Source organism: Semicossyphus pulcher, unplaced genomic scaffold (assembly GCF_022749685.1).
Source record: "Semicossyphus pulcher isolate SPU_LCO1_2020_fin unplaced genomic scaffold, fSemPul1.0.p SCAF_9, whole genome shotgun sequence".
NCBI classification, from domain to species: domain Eukaryota; kingdom Metazoa; phylum Chordata; class Actinopteri; order Labriformes; family Labridae; genus Semicossyphus; species Semicossyphus pulcher.
The window spans coordinates 28,958,167-28,981,107 of NW_027211770.1; the positions used below are offsets into that span (position 1 = coordinate 28,958,167).

At 40.5% G+C, this 22,941-nt stretch overlaps 2 protein-coding genes across 2 annotated transcripts; one reads left to right on the forward strand and one right to left on the reverse strand.

The window, feature by feature from the left end:
* The first annotated feature begins 6,170 nt into the window (after positions 1 to 6,170).
* On the forward strand, positions 6,171 to 8,345 carry LOC138584238 (leucine-rich repeat-containing protein 72). The gene is made up of 7 exons (XM_069656416.1): positions 6,171 to 6,185; positions 6,291 to 6,364; positions 6,465 to 6,534; positions 6,624 to 6,705; positions 7,871 to 7,984; positions 8,068 to 8,157; positions 8,248 to 8,345. Exons 1-7 carry the CDS (start codon positions 6,171 to 6,173, stop codon positions 8,343 to 8,345), a joined length of 543 nt encoding a protein of 180 aa, XP_069512517.1.
* Positions 8,346 to 14,438: 6,093 nt separating this feature from the next.
* ankmy2a (ankyrin repeat and MYND domain containing 2a) lies at positions 14,439 to 21,715 on the reverse strand. Its single transcript, XM_069656574.1, has 10 exons — positions 21,576 to 21,715; positions 21,010 to 21,074; positions 19,997 to 20,135; positions 19,819 to 19,917; positions 19,245 to 19,405; positions 18,296 to 18,510; positions 17,822 to 17,957; positions 17,108 to 17,236; positions 16,495 to 16,624; positions 14,439 to 15,344 (listed from the first exon to the last, which is right to left on the reverse strand). The coding sequence occupies exons 1-10, from the start codon at positions 21,640 to 21,642 to the stop codon at positions 15,211 to 15,213; spliced, it is 1,275 nt and encodes a 424-aa protein (XP_069512675.1). The 5' UTR covers positions 21,643 to 21,715; the 3' UTR covers positions 14,439 to 15,210.
* Between the last annotated feature and the right edge of the window lie 1,226 nt (positions 21,716 to 22,941).

A 22,941-nucleotide genomic window follows, 5' to 3' on the forward strand; every position in this document is an offset into this window, starting at 1 on the left:
CTTAATTATGTCAAATTAAAGAAAAGTTGTTTTTTTTAGCAATGATTTGGTTTCTCGAATAATGGCAAACTTCTTCAAAATAATTACAATCTCAAAATATTGATTTAGTATTTAAAAACTTACAATATCATGTGAAATTAATGAGCTGGTATCTCAAAAGTTATGACTACATATCTGATTTTTAGTACTGTTAGGGCCCGATCAGACAGGGCGCGTTTTGCAGGCTGTAAAACATTGCAGATAAGTGTTGCTCATTTCTTTATCTGAGCTTTTGATACTATTAAATGAAATATAATGAGCAGCTTGGAGAAACACGATCTTCTGGAGGCAGGAAAGAGGAACAAATTAATAATGTCAAACTGTAAGTAGAAAGACGGCTGGTGTGCAAAGTCTGTCCTGATTAGATCAGGTCAGCTTTAGTTTAAGGTCTCTAACTGGATTATCTAAATGCAACAGCTTCTAAACATTTAATGTGACTGGAACAGTATTTTATGTCATAAACTTATTAAACCGACTCTAGAGGAAAAAAAAGGTTTGTAGTTACATAAAGATTTTTCTTTGAGAAACTGTGACTGAATAACTTCTTTTGTTAAAAACAACAACAAAGATCTGAGCGTACATTTATCCAGATTTGGCCGCTGAACACAGACTTAACAATCAGATTTTAATGCAGTTAAGAAGGATAAATACGTGTTTGTACTTTGACTAGTTTGGAGGTTATTCCAGGAAAGCTTTGCTGGTTGGTAATAAACAGTCTCGCTGTTGTCTGTATTGACATTCCTTTTCGCCATGGAAAGCAGAGATTGTTTTGTTTAATGTTTTGTTTGTACCACTCTATCTTCTTATGCTTCTTTGGTCCTCATATGTTGTTCTTCTCAACAGTAGCCGAGTTGCTCGGAGCAGAATATCCCGGCTTGTTAAAATCCCCGGATTAATGAGGTAATTCGAGGAAAAAGTAAACAAAGAAATTTTTCCGTCTTCCACTAAAAAGCAAAACAAAGCTGCTGCAGCCGAGCTGAAGGTTTGGTGGATCGGCCTTTCTACATGCTTCTTGTGTGCATTTCACGTTTTGATACATATCGTCATTTTAAATTTCTGAAACATTCACGTAACATTTGGCACACCTACGTCTCTGATCACAGGAGGAGAGGATGTTTTAAGAGAGAGAGAGAGCATATTACACGGCTAAATGGGCTGTAGCAATGAAAAGAGACAAGGAAGGAAAGATGAACAAAAATGTCACTAAAGCCTCAGTCCTTCAGCGTAGCTAAAATGTGCATCAACATGCTGAAAGAAACCTGCCCTCTGTCCGTCTTTTGACATATTTATTAGTTGTTAACAGCTTTCTTTTGCCTGAGGAAAAGAGTTTTTACACATGGCTTTCCTATTCGTTCAACAAAGATGGTCAAATTTGGAAAGATATTGCAATATAATCCATCCATCCATAATACGTCCCTCTCCCTAGCAACACTTTCCAGCTCCTCCTGGGGGATCCCGACGCGTTCCCAGGCCAGGTGGGAATGGATGGATGGATGGATGGATGGATGGATAAATACATGGTTGGTTGGTTGTCTTTTAAAGTGGTAATCTCGAAGATCTCAGTTTCGTTCTCTTTTGCGGAACCCTATGGCGATAAACCGTAACTGCGGGAGCACACTTCCCAGATATCCAGACAGTGCTGCAGGTGTGACGTCCACGGTTGGCTCCGGTTGTAACTCTTGATTTTCCTGGCTGACGGTCGCTTTCCTTTTCAGACTGTTTGCTTCATCTGAGCGTCGAGTTTGTTTCTTTTTCTTTGGATTTTCACTTCTTGTTGAAGTTGTATCTGTAGTCATCCATCTTTTCTTTGTTTGTTCAGCCATAGTAGATTACTGTTTACTCGCAACACTTGCAGAGAGCGGAAAAGCAGCTGCTTAGCTCCGCCTACCCTCTCTGGCAGACCAACCACTGCTGGCTGATGGAAAACGCGTCACTAACTGGGCGCCGCTTGTGATTTTTTCCACAAAAGTCACATCAGACACCCAGTCTGTAATACTGCAAATGCAAAGGCTTTCATCAGTGGGCCATAGGCTCAATCACCATTGTGTTACCTCATTCGGCGATAGATAGAGACTTAACATTTATTGAAATGAAAATCTTGGAGATTCGTACTATAATATTATATTTTCTAGATTTAATCCTGAATTAAAAACATTGTTTTGTCTGACATTGAATGCCTGGTAAAGACAAAGGTAGCTTGACTGTAGAATCATCAGTGACGACAGTAGAAATACGCTCAGGACTTTATTGTTTTATCCCTGCTAAAGCCGGATTTGTCGTATATTATAAAAAAACTATTTTTCAAAGAGCCAAATCAGTCCACCCAAAAACAGATGCATTAAAACTCAGCTGAGCTATTGATTACTGAGCTCATAAGCTGAATGTCCTCTGAGATCGTTAAAAGTTTGAGCTCTCTGACATCAGTCATGTTCTCCTGTGTCAGATAAAACTAGCTGATGATTTAAGACACCAAAGTCATGTTAAACCGTCTTGTTCCTCAGATTAGATGTTCTCCATGTTTCTGCACGTTTAATTTGAGTATGAAAGCTGATATCGTCTGTCTGCGTTGTCCCACCTCTCAGTCCCTGTCAGTCACCCGTCTGATGATCGCAGTGCCCAGACTAACTGGAGTCTTTGTGAGTCCGCTGCACAAAACAAGAGGAGATATAATTACTTTTGTGGGGAACATTAAATCCAGGCTCGTCTTACTGACGTGAAAAGAGGCGGCGTGCAGAGACACTAATTGTTGCTCACGTAAAAGAAAGATGATGCGCAGATCACTTACCTGTTTTATTATCACTTCTTCAGGGTGGGAGCGGAGCAGGCCTGAGGACGTCCTTCTTCTCCTGAGTGAAATTTGATTTTTTAATCAGTGGTGGAGGAAATAATCTAATTTAGCAAAACCACAGTGAAAGTTTAGGAAAAAGTACAACATATAAATATTTGCGAGGTTTACTCGTTGTGAAGAAAAGATGTTTAGTTTTGCAGTCAGTTAAAAATGTAATACCTCCAATTTTGGTTAGTTTCAGGATCTTAGGTCAAGAAGAAGGGAAACAAACAGAAGAGGATAAACAGAGGAACAACCGGAAAGAAAACAGGATGAACACAAAGCAGGAAGAGGAGAAGGAAGATTACACAGAAGGAGATAAAGGAAGAAAGAAAAAGTAGTGAACTAGTGATGCACCAAAACATGGCCACACCTGTCACCTTACATTTGTGTGCTTTTGGTCTCAGTATCTTTGTGATTTTAGCCTCTGAGTTAAAATGAAGGAAAAAGTCAATGCTGCAAAGTTATTATAGACAATTGTGCCCTCATGACTTTGTGTCAGTTTGTTAGCCTTCCTCTATATGATGATGCCTCTATGGAGCAGCCAGGTATCAGATATCACGCTAAAGCACTTAAACTACAACTACATGGGCTAGGCAAAAAGTTAGCATCCTCACCAACTGATTATCTAGACATGGAAGTAAAGGAGGAAAGAAGGCCTAAGGGGCCGGTCAGACATTTTTTACTGTTGTTAAGGCAACCATGACTAAATCATTAGCTGTCATTAACCTAACCGTAATATTGTCTCCTTTAATCCGATTGGACAATAAGAAAAAACGCCCATGATGTCGGGCGCTTTTCTGCTTTGAGTTTTTTAAACTCGAGGCGCTCAGAGTGTTTCCTCAAAAATGTCGGATAACTGTTGAGTTTAAAGTAAATTTGATTAAATGTTATTCCTCCTTTACGAACTCTGGCCTCAACAGGTGAGCCGGCCCATCATTAAACTTCACACTCAGATTCTGTGAATGCTTTCCTCTCTCTTTTGTTCGCTCCACTTCCGAAAGAAAATAAAGGACAGCATGGCCAGCAGACTTTTTACACTCTGACGCCCCTCTGCGCTCCACATGGGACCGGCTGAAATGAATGCAGAAAAGTGAAAACGATAGTCCGCAGGTATTGTGCTCTCACCATGTAAACCGAACAGCAGTGAAACTCAGCAGCAGGAAGTCGGCCGCCCCTAACCCTCATGGGAAGTGAAAGGTGGCCCGGGTTAATAGCATATTGACAAGCAGCATGGCGGGAGTGTGTGCATGATCAGGAAGCGCCCTCATGCAGTAATGGGAGGTGTGGCGAGGGCGAGCGGAGGGGAACAAAAGGAAGGCACAACACCTGGAACAAAGACGAGGAAGAGAGGTCAAAGTGGCAGCCGAGTTTGGGAAAGATCCCAACAGGAGACACATGATGGATAGAGGGTCTCATTCACTGTTTTTTTCCCCCCTGAGATATTCAGTGGTACTTTTACTATTATTAAAAACGTACAAGTTCTTTGCATTTGGTTGTAAACAAATAGAACTTGTGAGCATACCAACAAAACTACAGAATATGTGACCAAAACAGGAGCGTTTAAAGGAGATTTCAACCACATTTTATCTGATCTTCTTAAGCAAATAAAAATGGCTCCGGTGTTATCACGTGATTTATCTTCTGAACATGCAATCACAAAAACAAAAAGGAGTGAGACACCGGCTATTTCATGAGGCAGAAAAGGAATTAACAAGTTTCTACAGCTGTTAGATGAATGGTAAATGGACTGCACTTATACAGCGGTTCAAGCTACATGTCACATTCAGAAATATGTGACATGTAAATAAATCTTCCCATCAGTTGCCTTCAATCATGTGAGTAAAGAGTGTAGAATTTATTTCACTGAACCCTGCAGCTTGCAGGATTTTACTCATGTTCTACTTGCTGAAAGTGAGCATCAGTGAAGCCAGCTGTTTAATAAGAATGCAAACATACATTTTTATTACATTATTAGGAATCACAATGTCTATAAAGCTGACAACTAAACTGAATCAACCTTACTTGCCTTTCAATTCAGGTGAAACGCTGCCCTCTGCTGGATATTTGCTTTACCTGCAGAAATCCAACAAACGAGCAATTTTCTTTTATCACCACCTCTACAAAATGAAACCGTAAAATACTCCATAATCCATACAAGAAAGACTAATCTAATTATACAACAGTTAGTTCCGACCAAGTAATCTGATTGGATAAGAGGCATTCCATGAGTGGCGATATAGACAACAACATCACTGGGACTTGTCACTCTGTGTATCACTCCACCTCAGCCCAGTGTTCTGAACACTGTTAATCAGTGTTGTGACCAAGTCATCTTTGCTCAAGTCTCAAGCAAGGCTCGAGTCATTTTTTCTTGGTCAAGTCAAGTCGAGTCCTTAGTTAAGGCAAGTCAAGTCCCGAGTCAAGTCACCTTTTCCACCCAGATCCAGCACTCTTACCTGTAGTATCCAGCCTTTATAAAGAGAAAGGACAAAGTGTTAGTAGCTCGTCTGATAATGATATTAATGTCCAATTTATATAACCAGTAGTAAAGTAGGACAATGAATTGTATCTGTGTTATCTTGGCACAGACACATGACGACTGATGTTGTGTGTTGCCATAGCGAGGAGTTTGACTGACAGCCAGTCATCCAATCATGACGATCACATACCGGGAGCTTTTTGAGTCGTCCAATCATGATTCACAGTTTGCGCTGCGTACATACTTGAAAGTTAAACAGAAACTTTGAATTATATCATATTATATTTAACAGCTAACATTCAAAGTTAAGTCCGAGTCATCGTGCCTCAAGTCCAAGTCGAGTCTCAAGTCATTTATTTTTTGTCAAGTCGCAAGTCATCAAAACAGTGACTTGAGTCGACACAAGTCCAAGTCACTAAGTCCAAGTCCACGTCTCTGCTGTTAACTGACATCACAGCAGGCCGTGTATGTCTACATTAATCAAGCTGGTGCCTCTGAATCACACAGCAGACTCTTCTTTCACTGGTTGATGATAAATTAAAACCTACAGTTTAACGTACATGATAAAAACAACTGATCTGTGGTAACCTGTAGACACAGAGTGCAGGAGAATGTTTGGGTTGCTTGGCAACAGCAGTCCAGTTGCCTACTACCGAATCACAGCCGTGATGATATTCAGTACAACATCACTCCCTCTCATGTGATATTGCTTAAATAATAATTACTTTTTCAAATACAAGGGAAGAAATAATTTTTGTTTGTTGTGATTTTGAAGCAGGAGTTTCCAGGCAACAGGTGTGGCTCATCCAAAGGTGACAGACAATGGAGGTGGACAAGGTAGATGGCTTTATCTCACTCACTCTAAAACTCCAGACTACAAAGGCACAGGAATGAAACTTTAAATAATTTTTGCCTGGGTTTTCTTCTTCTCTTTGAATACAGGACATCAAGGACTCTCTCCTGAAATGTGGAATAAGGAGGGACGTCGATGTTTGCCAACTCAGCCTTGCTAAAAAGTAAGACAAAACAAATGACACATGAACATGAGATTCAAAGTGCTGCATATTTACTCAAATTTAATCAGATATTTCAACTTCTGCTGTCTTTCATGGACAGAAAACTCACCAGCGTCCCCGACTTATCAAGATTTCACTTCCTGAGGGAGTTGTGGCTGAATGACAACAAGGTAAAGCTTCTGTAAACTTTGTGTCTCAGCGACAGGATGAGACCTTATTTAACGGAAGAATCATTAAAAATGCATTTTGAATGTTTCAGATCAGAGAGCTCAGCTGTCGCTCCATCAACTGCTGCCTGACTGAACTTTACCTCCACAACAATAACATCACGTCTATACACGGTGAATCATTACGTCTCCTTTGAATGCAGAAGATCATGTGAAAATGGAATGGGTTGGTTTAGCATCGGTTTCTGGTTTTAAATGCTAGACAGAAAGAAAACAATGGTACGCTCCTCTAAACTTGATCCTAAGACACCTTTGAATACAGCCATAAAACGGATTCAAATGTTTTTATAGTGACCTGAAGCAGCGAGAGATGGCTTATAATCGGAGGCTGATTTCTAGTAAATGATAGGATATTGTTGCAGAATAGATGCTACAGTCGGTACTTGTTACGTTTCAGTAGATAATAAAAAGCACATAATGCTTCTTTTTGCCCACAAACAAGAAAATAAAGAATATGGAAGATGTGTTGGAAGAAAAGATAAGCTTAAAGGCCAGTTCAGATCAATGATTCGCAACGAGACTGGACGCAACTGCCAAAAGAATCCCTCGACATCTGATCGTGAACCTTCTAAAACTGGGCCGTTCACATCAAAGCAACGCAACGGAACGCACCCAGACACAGCTGACCATCTCCATAGCAACGACGCACTGACATACCCCACTACTTCTGTGTTAATACTATAACGTTAGTTAATACTATGTAATGTTAGAATTAGGCCTTGGAATGAATTATCTAGCTGGATTTCTGTTATCGTTCTAAAAAGAAATTGATGACAGTGAAAGTGACATGCTCACAATGTTAGCTTTAACATTGATTAATAAACGTGGAAGACAGAGAGTTTGGAAGGATCTGGAGCCGTCTTTGGCTACTGCAGCGCCAGAGGCAGGGTGCCTACGCCAATTTATGCCGCTTCCTGATTGGCTGAAGTGAAATAGCGACATCATTCAGTTCTAAAACTGCATGTGGAGATATGACAAGTCAAATCTTCTGCAACTCCTCGCAACGGCTTCAGACACTCTGCAACTAACCAGTTTACACCGCAACATTCTAAAACTGTTTTGTTGCGTTGTTAATCATTAATCTGAACTGGGCTTAAAATGACGGGAAATTAAAACTACATCATCAAAACGTACATGCATAAACACATATTTTGTTTGGGAGTTATTTGTAGTTTGTCTTATCGCCTTTTTCTGTTTGTTTGTTTTTAAATAAATAAACCTAAGAAAAGGTAAAGACCCCTGTCCCCTCTGACTTTATCCTTTCTTGCCCCTAATACAGGAGCTCTAAACCATCTGACCTGCCTCCGCCTCCTTTTTCTCCACAACAACCAGATCAGAGGGCTGGAGGAGACGATGCACGAGCTCAGGAGGATGCAGCAGCTGCGAACTGCAAGTGAGTGATGGAGAACAGTCAGGCTACATGAGTACACAGTAGACCAAGAATATGTCTGTTAAAAGTTGGGAACCTCTTTGCAGATTTTTACCTCAATCCAATCTCCCATGCACCCGGGTATCGTCTCCATGTGATCCACTGCCTGCCGTCTGTCCAGGTGTTCGATGGAAAAGGTAAGATCGAAAGACATTCAGCTGGTATCATGTTGCATTGTTTCCGGTTAACGTTTGCTGTTAGTGGTTTCTTTCTGTTGTTGTTGTCAGAGGTGAGGCCAGAGGAGAGGAGGAGGTCGTTCCAGATGCACGAACAGGAGCGTCATCGCGTCCTCCAGACTGTGGCCTTCTGCAGACGGGCAACATAGACCTGTAACTGTGATCCATATAAAAGGCAGCTCCAATGATTCACTGCTTCTGCGTAAATTGTGAAAGACATCTTTGGTGATGACGTCCACTAGCTTATTAAGAGAAGTCTGCAGGTGTGGAGTTAGAAAGAAAGAGCTTACCAGACCACTGCTGCCCCGCTCCTGATCTGTGCTGCAGCCTCTCTTTATATACAGAGTTGTTAACTTGTGCTTGGTGGTGCTTTTTAAATATAAGGATTTGCTGTCTTAAAGTTATTATCTTGAAGATTATAAATGTCTGTTAAGTCTCTATCACTGGATGAGGTAACACAATGGTGACTGAGCCTATGGCCCACTGATGAAAGCCTTTGCATTTGTAGTATTACAGACTGGGTGTCTGTGGCAACTTCAACAGAAAATATCACAAGCGGCACCCGGTTAGTGACGCGTTTTCCATCAGCCAGCAGTGGTTGGTCTGCCAGAGAGGGTAGGCGGAGCTAAGCGGCTGCTTTTCCGCTCTCTGCAAGTGTTGCGGGTAAACAGTAATCTACTATGGCTGAACAAACAAAGAAAAGATGGATGACTACAGATACAACTTCAACAAGAAGTGAAAATCCAAAGAAAAAGCAACAAATTTGTTGCTCAGATGAGCTGCACGTCATCCCCACTACCTCCACCTATATTTCTAACCTCTGTCCTCTTCAACAGGGAGAGGCCCAAAAAATAATCTTTAAAACAAAAAAAAGTACAATATCTGATCACTACCTGTTCAGTACCAAACGGCAGTTTCAGACAAACTTTGTGACCAGCTAGTGACAAAAGTTGAAGAGATAGCGAGCTAATTATGCAAAGATACTTTTAACACAACCAAAGAACTAAAAGGTGTACAACTGGAGTTAGCATTTGTAAATAATCAGTAATACAGCTACAAATAAATGCTAATGTCCTGCTGTGTCTGCTGGATGTGTTAAAAACTCTTTGCTAACAGGTTAGCTATAAGAGGTTGTTGCATTTAGCCGAGATAGTCATAGTTACGTGAGCACATCTCCTGTATTCTGGCTTCTCTTCACCGGCTCCCCGTGCGTTTTAGGATTGACTTTAAGATTTTATTATTAACTTATAACTCATGAGATGGGCTTGCTCCAGCCTATCTTTCAGACCTTTTAAAACCTCATCTTTCATCAAGGACACTCAGATCCAGAGACCAGTTGCTTCTGGCTGTCCCAAGGTCAAGGTTGAAGCTCAGGGGTGACCGAGCTTTTTTTACTTGCCTCTCCAAAGCTCTGGAACGCTCTGCCTCCTCATGTCCGGCTGTCCCGCACACTGCCTGTTTTTAAATCAAACCTCAAAACGCACTTTTATTCCTATTGGTCTCAACGCTTTTAACTATTTTATTGTCCCGTTGTCTTTAAATTGGTCTTAGTGTTTGTGTTGTTTTTATGGTTTTTGTGTTTGATTTTTCAGCACTTTGGTCAACGTTTGTTGTTTTTAAACGTGCTTTATAAATACATTTGGATTGGATGCCTGAGAATCTGTCGGCTTGTCTGCATGTTGTGTAACTCAAGATCCCCTCGTTGATGAATGCAGCTTCAACTGAACCCTGTTACAGGATTTCTGCACACTTTTTGAACCCAAACTCTTAAGACTTTGCAACACAAAGTAAATGTAATATTCTTTCCAGAGCAGAGCCGTCAGGACTCTGCAATATGTTTGAAATCAGAATCAAACCTGGATATTTTTTAAGATATTGACATGCATCTCCGTACTCATGAAAGTATGTGTGCTTTGAATTCAAGTTGGGATTGTTAATTTGAATAAACATTTATTTTCTTGAACAATAACTTAATATGATCACAATATAAAGATATACAGATATATACAGACACATCAAATTTAAGTGATGTAAATCTTATTATTTTATTTAATTTTATTTTGAAGCCAAATTAAAATAGTCAAATTTAAAAGAAAAGTCCAATTAGACTGCACATTTGTAAAGTAAAGCCTGCACATTATGTAGTTTTCTTTGGTCAAATTCCTTCTTTTTTTTTTTAGCTGTTAATTATTGAATTACAGTAAATGGGGGCAATTTCGAGTCACCAATTAACCTAACGAGCATGTCTTTGGAATGTGGGAGGAAGCCGGAGTACCCGGAGAGAACCCACGCACGCACGGGGAGAACATGCAAACTCCACACAGAAAGGCTCACTACGTCCGACCTGGGATTCAAACCAGGAACCTAGCTGTGAGGCTGCAGCGCTAACCACTGCAAGCACCGTGCAGCACTAACTAAAGAAAGCTATCATGTAATATTAGCCTAACGCCCACGTAAAGATTACACCTCCTCAAGCGGGCAAGGAAAAACTCCCACACTGACCCTTTAACGGGAGAGTCTGGAAGAAACCTCGGGAAGGATCGCACAAGAGGGAACTCCCCTCCAGAGATATTACAGCGTCGAGTGGGCGCTTTGTATTAACTAATTCATGTATTTGTTTTTTTAGGGAGGGAGTTCTTTTTATAAGTAACTCCCAGAGTATCTCCTCCTCTCCTATGGGTTAAAGCTGTACTAGGTTAGGGCTTTACTATTGTTCTATCTGTGCAGTCGCGGTGCTCCTGAGGTCCCTCGTGGCCGTGGATCTGTCTTTCTTGGCTCTTTCTCTCCTGTGGAGCAGCAGGCTGGACCTCGACACGTCGAGCCCTCGTACAGTACAGATAAAAATCACTTCTACTTACCTCGTTCTGTGTTTCAGCTGTGAAGGTTCTGTGCTTCATGATCTTCACAGCCACCGTTTCTTTGGTGGCCATCTTGAAACATTTGGCCACTTTCCCAAAGGCGCCCTCTCCCAGGTATGACTTCACGAGGTACTCAGACGACGGGGAGGAGATGACACCCAAGACGGCGTTGGAATCTTTGTCTGAAGGGGGGGACGATGAGGCGTCCTCCCCTTCAGATGATGTTAGAAACTGTTCTTGTTCCCGGTATGAACTCTGGAGGTGAAATAGAGTGAAAGACATTTTGTTAGTCATTTTTGTAATGCTCTCTTTTAAGTTAAGTTCATTTTAGGACAAGAATTAAAAGTCATTTTAGCTCATTTCACTTTTTCAGTTTAACCAAAGGTAAACTCAAGAAAAATGTTATTAAAAAGCTTGTAGTAGATGTTTTCTTTTGGTAACTTTACTCCCACCGAAAATTAAGTTGTTTCAACGTCCGTTTGAAAAACAAAATTCTGTTTCACTTATTTTTTTTGGACAATTTTTAGTCACATTTGTCTTTTTTTTCATGCTTGAAAATTTAGTTTGAGAACTTATAGAAGGAAAATCAGCCAGAAAGAAATCAGAAGTCTTGTAGTAGATTTCTGGTTCTTGGGATTTTCCTGCTCGACATATCTTTGTTTGTAACGAGAAGCCATTTTATTTACTTTTGACAGGGCTGTTTTATACAGCTCCAAATAAGTCAGTCTGCAGCCAACGTAAATTAAACATTTTTCAAATCAGATTTATTAAAGGTTTCTTTCAAATGATCAAAGAGCCACGAAAAAAAACAAAAAAACGTGTTGTCTCAAATAATTTTCTAAATGTGTTAGATTTTAATCGTTTGTCATGTTTAGGTTATATCACGTGTTTCAAAGGCATCTGCGTACTGTGTACATAACAGAGCACAATATGAATTAAAATTGTAATTTCCAATAGTGACAAGCATTATTTATGTGCATTCTTAAATTTACACAAACACTACGCGTGGTCAGCAGCATGTGTAGATTTTGTTAGTAGCTACGAAAAGATCGGAGCTACTAAAATATTGATGAATGCGGAGATGCACGTAAATTTCCGTCTGCGAACAGTTTACACACAAATTCGTTTTGCTCACGTTTCATGAATGCGACTCACTGTGTGCTGTCAGCTAGCCAGCTATTGTCAGCAGTGATACCTGCAGCGGAATCCATTAACACGCCGAACAATTCAAGCTAGCAACCCCGGCCGAGAGAAACATGACGCCTGGAAAGTGGGAATAATACAGGAAGAAATACACAAGGGACTGGTAAAGTGAAAACGGAATCAAAGACTGGTTAGGACGTGTGGCTGGAGATAATACAAAAGCTTTTTGTCGGTACTGTAAAATCGAGATCGCAGGGGGTGAGAGGAGTTGTCCATGATGCATGCCAGTTTTGATAGGATCCTCCTCTCACTCACCTCTATGACCGCCTGAGTTTAATTAATCTGTGTATTTTATAATGCATTTGGCAATGATAGCAATGCTGTTAGACTTTAAAAGCAGTTGTATGGTTTGACAGGGGTACATTTTGAGTTCTAGTATTGGGCTGGTGTTTGGGCTGGTTTTGATAGGCCATTGGGCTGGTTTTGTCACACAGACCTGGCAACCCTGATCACATATCCCTTTAATCAGCCCCAAACACCATGCAGGCCAACTTCATCATAACTAAACCACATAAATTAAAAAGCGTTTCAATAATCAAACTTCTATCAGATAATATCCGGGAGCAGAGGAGAACATTCGGTCACAATGTGAAGTCATTAATGTGGTTTCTGTAAACATATTTATACAGCGGGGACACTCTTGCGTTATGCTGCTGATGGACGGCACCGCAGGTGAACTACGTGATGCTGTAACACCATATTGTCACTCACTGTTTTTTCCTCTGTTTGTGACCCTCGTGACGAGCACCTCGAGCTGTCAAAAACTTCATCACCTTCGTCTTCCTCTCGGTTGTTTCCGTGATTCACCGTAAACAACCTCCTGTGGTCAGCTGGCTCATTTGTATGCATTTTCCATTCACGAGGTGCTTTGCATCGACCATTTATGGTGTAGTGTGGGCGTGTAGAGGGCGGAGGAAGAGGCTCATTCACGTTCGTACATTTTTTCAGGTGGATTGTGATTTATAAAATGAAACAGGCGTAGGACGTGACATTTCCGGGTTTGCTCCGTACAGGCAGTTTTAGTCTGGATTCTACGCACTCTTTTATAAATGAGGCCCCTGGACTTCTCAAACAATCACTGGGACTTTTACACATCTATCATTTCATTCTCCCCAACATATTACCCCCCTCTCACCCTCAAAAAACCCTGCTAAACACACATTAGCATCCTTGTTTTCCTGTTACAAAAAAAATACTCACACAGGCTTTCTTTCTCTCCGTCGTCTGAGCAAACATATTCTGAATATTTTCTTCTCATATATGCAGTTTAAAATAAATCCAAACCCTGAGCATGTTAATGTTTGTCCAGGTCTGACACGGTACCATCAGTCATCAGGTGTACACTGCGATGAGCTCTCTCAGGCTGGTTGTCACTCTGTATTGAAGGCAGGTATTATAAGCACTGCTCCAAGAAGAACAAAATATATCCAAACTTTGCTTTTGTTAATATTTGTCCAAGTCTAAAAGCCATTTAACTTTTGTGACTTCATTAAACAGACTGCTGATGAAGACTCAACTCAGCAGACAGAGAGACAGACAGAAAGAGGAGGCGGGGCCAGAAGCTGTGCAGAGAGCAGAGGTGCAGGTGTGTTGGGGGGACTGAAGCAAAGCAAAGTGATCAGATTAAAGTAGAATTAAGGTGAAGAAGAGAGTACAATTAAACTGTGGAAGGAAGAAATAAGCATCTAGAAAGAGGGTCATCCAGACTGAGTAAGTCTACATGTGAAGTGCTTCTCACACAAATCATTGATATATGCGATGATTGCCATGTGATGCTTTCAGCATATTTTTTGAGCATGCAGTACCTTTGAGGTTATTCTGTAGAATATTCTGGACAGTATTTGTCATTGTTTTGGAATGTTGCAGAAATAATAAACATACATTTGCATAAAGGAAGCATATTTGTCCATTCCCATGTTGATAAGAGGATTAAAATCTTAAAAAAAATATCTCTTTAAGGTACATTTACAACAGGTAAAAAATGTTAATCGCGATTAAATATTTTAATCGATTGACAGCCCTAATAATAACATTAGTTGCACACCTGCACCAAACTACCACGTGCCTCTGGAGTCTTGACAGATCATTACGTCAACACACAGATAATAAGGATTTGAAATATGTAGAAAAATATGAAAAATCGACACCAAAAACCAGTCTGATGACAGGGCACTTGATGAATTTGGTCTTTATTTAATATATTGAAGCTCAAGTCGTTTGACATGTTGGAAATCATCAGGAAAATTGAAGCCCTGAAGGACCGGTGCTTGACTTAAACTTCTCTGTCCATTCAGGCTGCACAATACATGAAAGCATACTTATTAATATCGTGTGCTGTGTACAACAATGTTGACTTCCTGGGGGGGAAAGGAACCTTTCCTTTTGTTACAGTTTGTAAAATCCTGAGCATAAACATCATCTCTCACCGTACACTAAAAATAATTCAGTTTATGTTTATCTTTAAAAAATATACATTTTTGGTCGATATTGTGCAGCCATGCGATCCACACACCAGGTTGTCCGTACCAAACAAACACCCCAATAACAAATCAAGTATATATCGCAGACAAACGACAGCTCTGATTGGCTACAGTCACTTCCTTCCCACACAGGTTGCTACAGTTTCTTAAGGCAGAATTACGTTCCAACATCGATGTGAACCTTCAGCGTTTCACATGTTACCCACAATTCCTCCCAGTGACCTCTACCACAAACACATCAGCCTATTTTTACATTCACATATGACATTATCTGAAAAATCAACATATAAAAATGACAAAAAGATGACCACTGTGGCACGAACCTGCCTGCGTGACAGTCTCAGGTCGGTAATAAATATGGGTTCTTGTCTCTGGCTGGTCCAGTCCTTTTCTGGCTTTCAGTCTCACTGCCAGTCTGTTTCTCTGTCTGTGGTGTTTGGATGTCTTCACGAGTAGATGAGTGCAGATGTTCCTCAGTTGTCAGCTGCTGGGATTGGAGTGGGGTTTGTGGTTTCTGCAGCAGAGTCTGAGGGGGCGACCTCGCTTTCGGAGTCCACTGAGAGCTCCACCATGGAGTCTGTGACCTCCTGCCCTGCATTGCTCTCCTCTGAAACGACAAAGACAAATTAGGATTGTCCTTGCTTTTTTAGGAGCATGAGAATCAGGATATCGGAGGATGAGGTTAGCTTGCGACAGTTTTCTTGTTCTGTCATGTTTTTTTGGACTTTTATGCCTTTACTTATAGAAGATAGTGAAGAAGAAGAATAGTGTTGGAAATAGGGGAGGAGAGAATGGGGGATGACACGCGGCAATGGAATTCAGTGTCTCACATGTGACATGTGACCGTAGCAGTCAGGGATCGAACCCCCAAACGACGACGACCACTGAGCCACAGACTATGGCCGCTTATATAACCGCTGAGCTAAACAAGCGTCTGCTTCATGTTGGTTTTTTGGTCTTTCATTCATCCTGACAAAGTGAAACGATGACAAGAAATTTAAGCTTTTTATGACATTTAAAATCAAGGCTTCAACATTGTTCCAAGTATTTTTTGTGGGTCATCTTTTCACACACAAAACAAACTGCATGCTTTTTAAAAAAAAACAAACTAGTTGAAACAAAGTTCATCTAGATTTCATATCCTTCTGCTCATAAGGTTGTCTGTACCTTTCTGCATGAGGACGGCTTTTTACAGAAGTTGAAAATAAGCACATTCCCACAGGAAAATGCATAGGGTCTTATGATTTGCATGGACAGATGTGGAATAAATGTCATAAACTGAAATTATGTTTATTCATTTTAGTACTAAAAAATTAATTAAACAACAGTGTTTGTTCTACTGATTTTTATTAATCTTGGAGTTTAAAGCTGAATCTGAAAAGCTGTTCATGAAAGAAATCTGTTAATTTGTATTGTTTAAATTATCTTCTTTGAGACGCTGCTTATAAGTAAGTTAAGATTTAATTTAGAAACTTTTTAAAACAGTTTTAAAGTGCTTCTCACAAAAATAAATGAATAGATAAACAACGACAAAATCAACCCCAATATTTAACACAATTAGAAACATGCAAAACCCCGGCACACGACAGACATGGAGCTCTACAAAAAGTTTTTAGAAGCCGCTTAAAAAGTCCAATGATTCATATTAGGATGAAGTTTTCACCAATAGTATGTAACATCTGTGTGTGGGATGCATGTTCACCATGTTGTAGTGTTTCACACTGTGACATATTTAGTTCCTCAGGAGGATGAAGTACCTTTGCTCTGCTGCATCCTCAGTTTGGCTGACTCGGCCTCCTGCTTCTCTCTCTGCTCCTGGAGTGTCTTACAAACCTTCTTGTGGGTGAACCAGTGCATCTTTTGGCACGCTTGGTCACAGTAGATCACCTAGAGCCAGAAAAAAAAAACATTAAGTTTACTTTGTTTGAACCTGAAACTGATTAAAAGCAACAAACAGGAGAGGAAAGAAAAGAAATACCAACAAAGAAGCATCTTAAAACATTATGCTGTTATTCTTTGTATTCATTCTTGAGGTAACTGCATTGTTTTTGTGGATGGAGGAAAATGTCTCATGTCTACGTTTCCATGAACAGGGAGGCCCTTACTGAATGCATTACCAATTTAAACATATTAATTCAATAATGATATATATAGGATTCAAGAGGCTGACCACAAACTGCTACAGGAATATTTCCTGCATCTCCCACCCTCACTTTCAAAGAAAAAATGTTTCTTTTATCTCAACTGTAACTGATTTTTTCATCGTTTTATAAAAAGGTTTACTGGTGAGGATTTTGATTTAAAATGATGAGCTTTTTGCACATTAAATTCACGTGTAAACTGCTATCTTGCTCTTGTAACCACATTTACCATTTTACAGATGGAGCATCTCTTCTCGGCTCCTTTCTCTCCACAGGACGTACAAAACTCTGCGTCCATGAAGCCGACCTGACCCGTGATGGCCTGAGTCAGCACTGACAGAGCTGTCGGGTCGTTACCCTGCGATAATTAAAAAGAAAAAGGGACAAGAAAACAGATTAGGTTTTGAACAACAAAACAAGACTAGGTCAAAATCTCGTATGAGGCTGACCGCATCAGGTCAGTGTGCACTTTTGTGGGCAATGTTTTACAAGGACTGTCCTTATGAGGCCGATGACGACGTGTTTGAAAGCAGTTAGGTGAGGACAGCGGACGAGCAGCGGAGGAGCAGCCCCACCTACTCCCGGAACAAAGTATCCAGAGCCGTGTAGACAGAGAGTCGCGTCAGCGGAGGTCCAATATGCTCCACGATCCACCATTGCAATGTCGCAACTCTCTCTCTACGGCTGTGAAAGTACCGTCACTCAGTCAGTCAGTCAGTCAGTCAGTCAGTCAGTCAGTTAATCAGTCACATGCAGACCCGTGTGTAGGGCTGACCCCGGTGGTCACTCAGATAAGTATCAAAAAATCTAATGTAAAGTTTAAAATGTGTAAAGACGAAAGACATCAAGTCAGCAACATTCACAAAGATTAAAATGAAATCATCTGGTTATAAACTTGATATAATCTCCACTAATGAGATTTTCTGAATTCATCCTGACTCACAATCTCCACAGGAGCGATACTCCGCACCAGCTGCTGCAGCAGAGTGGCGTCACAGTAGGGAAACTTGCGTATGCACTCTCTGATGAACTTCTCCTGGTACACGGGGAAGCCGTCGCTGTCCCGACCCTTCAGCAGACTGCGGGACAGGGATCAAGCGGATAAAAAATATTAGCAATCCTTTTCTATGGGACTAAAAAGAGCTTCTGATATCTAATTATGGCTGCAGAGAAGTCAATAAAAGTAAGAAGAAATAGGCAGGAGGGACCGGCAGAAACAGACTGCTGCTCTTGCACCTGGTTTTCCCAGATGTGATCTGATACAGTTTAGTCTCCTGTCATGATTAAACTGATAAATCTAGTGCGGTGTCTATTTGTATTGATGTAATATCCCTCCACCCTACTGTTTTACCAGCATAAACTCTCAAAGTGGTCTTATGTGGTACGACTTCGCTGTCTTGAGTAAACATGTTCTTACCTTTTGATGAGGCCGTCCAGCTTGTCATCGCGGTCCTTGAGGAAGGAGGCACATTTTCCCAGCACGCAGCTGATGTAATGCATCTTCATGGCCAGCACCTCGTTCATGTCCTGCTGCTTGATGCACTTCTCACAGATGAGCTCCATCACCCGGCGGCATTTGTCCAGAGCCTCGGGCTCAGCCAGCAGGGGGTTCTCCTTCACCAGCATCACCATCTTTAAAACAGATCGCGGACTGAAGTAACGATGAGATATACAACTTAGTTTGCTTATATGTGCCTTGTCTGGCCTGGATGTGCGTGCCTTGGTAAACTTTCATCCTCTACAGCTCTGTGGTTTATCAGTGAAATATATGAACTACACAGCAGACTGCGGAGTCTCTGTTAATATAAACTACGACGAACTTATCGCAGGTTACAACTCCTGCTCGTGTCAATCACAGTATGTGGAGACGTAGTTTATACTTTATAGTAACTTTGTGCGGACAAATTGCGACCTTTTTGAGCCAGGGCATGAGAAACACACAGGACTGTGTTATATCTGTTCGTCTCCCAACGTCTGTGGCTAAAAAGGAAAAAAAAAATCCTGAATTTTGCTGTTGATTACCATGGCAACAATTAAAGCTTCGAAGCATTTCGGGTCAGCCCTAAATAATATACACTCTTTGCAGGTCTTCAGCGCAATACACGCATGTGCGTCTCTCTCTGTTTCTTTGCAGAGCACTTGTGGTTTTCAGGTGAAACCCCCCCGCCATATCGGAACTAACAGGTAGGGGAGGGGCTAGATTGCCCAGTGCCACTATTTAATCGATCGCGGGTGGCGTAGTTCTCTCGGATGGATAAAAAAAAAAACTAATGTTAAAATGGGTCGCTGTTAATATACTTGGGCGGTCCGTCCAAGTAAAGTCTATGTCTGGGTAACCCTGTCAACTGTCACTGGCGGTGTCCTACCTTGACAGGGTTCAGGTTGGTGCTCATGATGACCTTGTGGAGCGGTCCAGCCAGTTTGGCGGGCAGCTTTGGTTCCTTCTCCAAACCCTGCGGCCTGCTGTAGTAATCCAGTCTGGCCCGGGAGAAGAAGTTGTTGATCACAGTGACACAGTCGTGTTGCCCTGAGGAGGCAGACGAGGAGGTGGGTCACTTTAAACTTGAATGAAATCTTTGTAACACGATTATATTTAGTCAGAGTATGTTACATGCTATGTAAGTACAACACTAGAACACTTTTTTTAACCGATGTTTCTGTTTGGTCAGTATATTAAAAAAAAACTATGATATGAACACAACACAAGATGTTTCTTCCCTCATCAACAAGCACACAGCCATGATCATACACCATCTTTCAAGATCCAACATTTAAGAGGACCCATCAAGGCTGCATTTTCAATAAATTCACCTTGTGTCTATTGGCGAATTTGTTAAGGAATAACGTTCCTGACTGACAAACACGTGCTTTGTGATCTCTTGTCTTTGTGTGTGTGATGAGATAAGGCTCAAGAACACTGGACGTCACATCCAGACGTACCAACAAAGGCGGCCATCTGTGCTGCAGTCCTCCCTACAGAGTTGACGACGTCTGTTTCTGCCCCCGCGTCCAACATCATCCATGTGATGTCAGTCTTACCTACATGCATACAAGAAGAAAGGTCATCAGATTTGTAATGATACTGCTGAGATTATTAACTCATGCATTAACAGCGTACCTGACAGGCCGGCAAACATCAGTGCTGTGTATCCATGCTCATGTTCATTGCAGTTCACATCGGCTCCGTGTTGCAGCAGCAGCTTGCACATGTCTGCTTTTCCTTTGTAAGCAGCGTGCATGAGAGGGGTCATGCCATACTGTGGAGGAGACAAGAAAGAGCAAAGAGAAATACTGAGAAATGTACATGAAACAATTTTACTTTAACGTCACACAGCCTTCATTACTTAACATGACATCAGTTTCAAACACCTGATTTTGACAGGTGGACACAAAACAGTGAGATAAAAGAAAGGACATGAAGGACCTTCTTCAAAGCTCTCCAGTGTGACTCTCTTGTCCAACACATATGTCACCGAACAATAGAAGCGCTTTCCTGAGAGAACTTTGCATAGTTTGTCTTCTAAAAAACTAACAAACTGTTCACTTACACATTAGCATGAGCCACAATTTGTGCCTCTAGTGTGTTCATCTCATTTGCAATCACTTTCATCGTGACAATTTAATTCAAGCCAAAGATGCAAGTTTTAGAAACCGTTTCATGCAGGAAAATATTCCATTGTTCTAATACAATAATACTGAAAATCGGGTAACGTAGCTGATTGTAAAACTTGGAGGTTTCTGCATCTTCGCTATAGGATAAACCAGGGGATATGTTGCTCCTTGATGTTCTCTTTATTTGGTTAAGAGAGATTCATTCATTAAAAATCTACTTTGCAGTGTCAGAAATACTTTTGATACTGGCCATAAACACACAAATATCAAAAGTATAATTAGATCAAATTGGCAGGGGGATTAACGACATTAGACATACGACAGAACGACCTTCTCAATAACACAATTCTTTGGTTTATCTTTAAATGTGTTGTGTTTTTGAATAGTTTCATTGCCTGTGCACAATAATAACAACTTTGACCTAAATAATCAAACTGTAAATGGTGAAAAGCATACATGTAAATTGAAATAAACTGAGGTTTGATTGAATGTGTAAATCTGCTCCTGATAGAAAGTTACCTCATCCAGACAGTTGACTCGAACATCTTTACAGCCCAGCAGCCTTGAAGCCTCTTGAACATTTCCTAAGTGCGTAAAATTCAAAATTATTGCAGAAAAAATACAGTACCAAGATTTACCAGCTTTATGCAGCACTAGAGATTCAATGTTTCTCTGTTGATTTCGAAGTTATTATTTCGTTTTAACTTAATCTGTAAAACATTATTGTTACTCTAAATCAACAGTGCAAACACTTTCACAGACACTACGATATCCTGCAAGCATACCTCTCATTGCAGGCTATCTTAGGCATATTAACATAGCAGGCAATGACAGGTAAGCAACTCATACACACAGTATTAGCTGTCAGCTAATGTTAGCTATCACCACGCCTAGCGAGAAAACTCACATTTAAGTTAAATGCTATGATTTGACAAGGTAGACAAGAAGCACAAATACAGTCAATCAGATGATGTCTTCGAAATACATTATTTTGTAATAGTTGTAATTTGACTTATCATAAAAGCTAACAAGTGCTAACCCTTGTGTGGTTTCTGGAGGGATTAGCGTTAGCTGTAGAGGCTTACCTGCAGTGATAACCTCAAACAATTCCTTTTCGCTTGCGGACAAGTCTCCCTTTTTTGGAGCAGACATGTTGGAGATCGATGGTTTAAAATTAGACAATAACAGCACTAATAAAACGCTTAGTTCTTTGATAAAAGTGTGCTTTGAGTAGGTCTGGCAGTCTGATGCTCGGGCATGAAGGCTAGCTCAGATCGAGCTGTCATTTGGAATGTACCATTGCGCACTGTAACAAGGGGTGTGAAGGGTAACAGCCAAAAATGTACATCCAATTTTATTCCAAAATCTCAAGTGTATTTTTTTAAGATCAATTAAAAATTTAATTTTAAATATATGTCAGATGCATCAGCATAAAATTAATCAATACAGCCTAAAATGAGTTTGATTGATGGGATGTCCACCTCTGTTCTTTCGCGGTAATAATCAGTTCCACGGAAGTCTAGAAAGTTCACGTAAAACCGCAGCACATGTGAGAGGAGGTGTCATCTCATGCACATTTAAATCCAGAGTGATAAACTTTACAATAAATTGATAATGGAGTCAAATTTTCAACAATACTTTAATAAAGATTAATAAGAAGAAACAAGAAGTACAGTACAGATACTCGAGACCATTTATCAAAGATAGTTACCACTTAACTAAAGGGCCTCTAAAAATAACTCAAGAGAAAAACATTTGGACCTTAAACTGCTAGATTTTCTCTATTAGCTAAGTTAACTACTATGCTAATGTGCTGTCATGCTGTGAAGTAAATTAAGCATAGAGTAAATGTGCAGGAAAACCAAAACAATGAGCTAATGATCAAAAGCTAAGCAGCACAGTTGATTCTTCTTTGGTTTGTTACTGTGGACTTAAACTAAACACACAGTTGTATGTAGAAGTACATTAAATCAGAGTTTACAGTTGCTTCTCTGATTCTTCTCTTCGCCATGTCCGTTTGGTTCCTTGATAAAAACGTCGCCCTCAGGATTAGTTTTCCACTGTATTTGGATACCGTCAGACCCACCTGAGTTACTCAGCTGTTGCTTGATCTGGGGAAAATAACAAAAATCAAATACTAATTAAATATAATTTATATGTATTTTATAATTATGCTTTTGATACAACTAAAAGCACAGGTTAAATTTGCAATAGTTGAATTGTGTTGGGTTGAGAATGTCACATTGATACCCCTTTCCCACCAAAATTAACGCATCGACGTGGGTTTTTCAGACCGGGGAACACCCGCTAATAAATGTCTCTTTTATTTTCTCAATTGTCTCTTTTCCCATTGCCAATGGAGTACACTCCTTTGGGTCTCTTTTCTGTTACATCACCGTCAGATGTCACAAACGTGCCCGAAACAGAGTCTACTGCAGAGTCATTTGACCC

Excerpts from the sequence above, each read along its gene's own strand:
- ankmy2a (XM_069656574.1), bottom strand. The coding sequence starts at position 21,642 with ATGTCTGCTCCAAAAAAGGGAGACTTGTCCGCAAGCGAAAAGGAATTG. Across the intron at positions 21,075-21,575 it reads GTTTGAGGTTATCACTGCAG|GAAATGTTCAAGAGGCTTCA; the intron begins GTAAGCCTCTAC and ends TTACGCACTTAG. Across the intron at positions 20,136-21,009 it reads GAGTCAACTGTCTGGATGAG|TATGGCATGACCCCTCTCAT; the intron begins GTAACTTTCTAT and ends TCTCCTCCACAG.
- LOC138584238 (XM_069656416.1), top strand. Across the intron at positions 6,365-6,464 it reads CAACTCAGCCTTGCTAAAAA|AAAACTCACCAGCGTCCCCG; the intron begins GTAAGACAAAAC and ends TTTCATGGACAG. Across the intron at positions 8,158-8,247 it reads CCAGGTGTTCGATGGAAAAG|AGGTGAGGCCAGAGGAGAGG; the intron begins GTAAGATCGAAA and ends TGTTGTTGTCAG.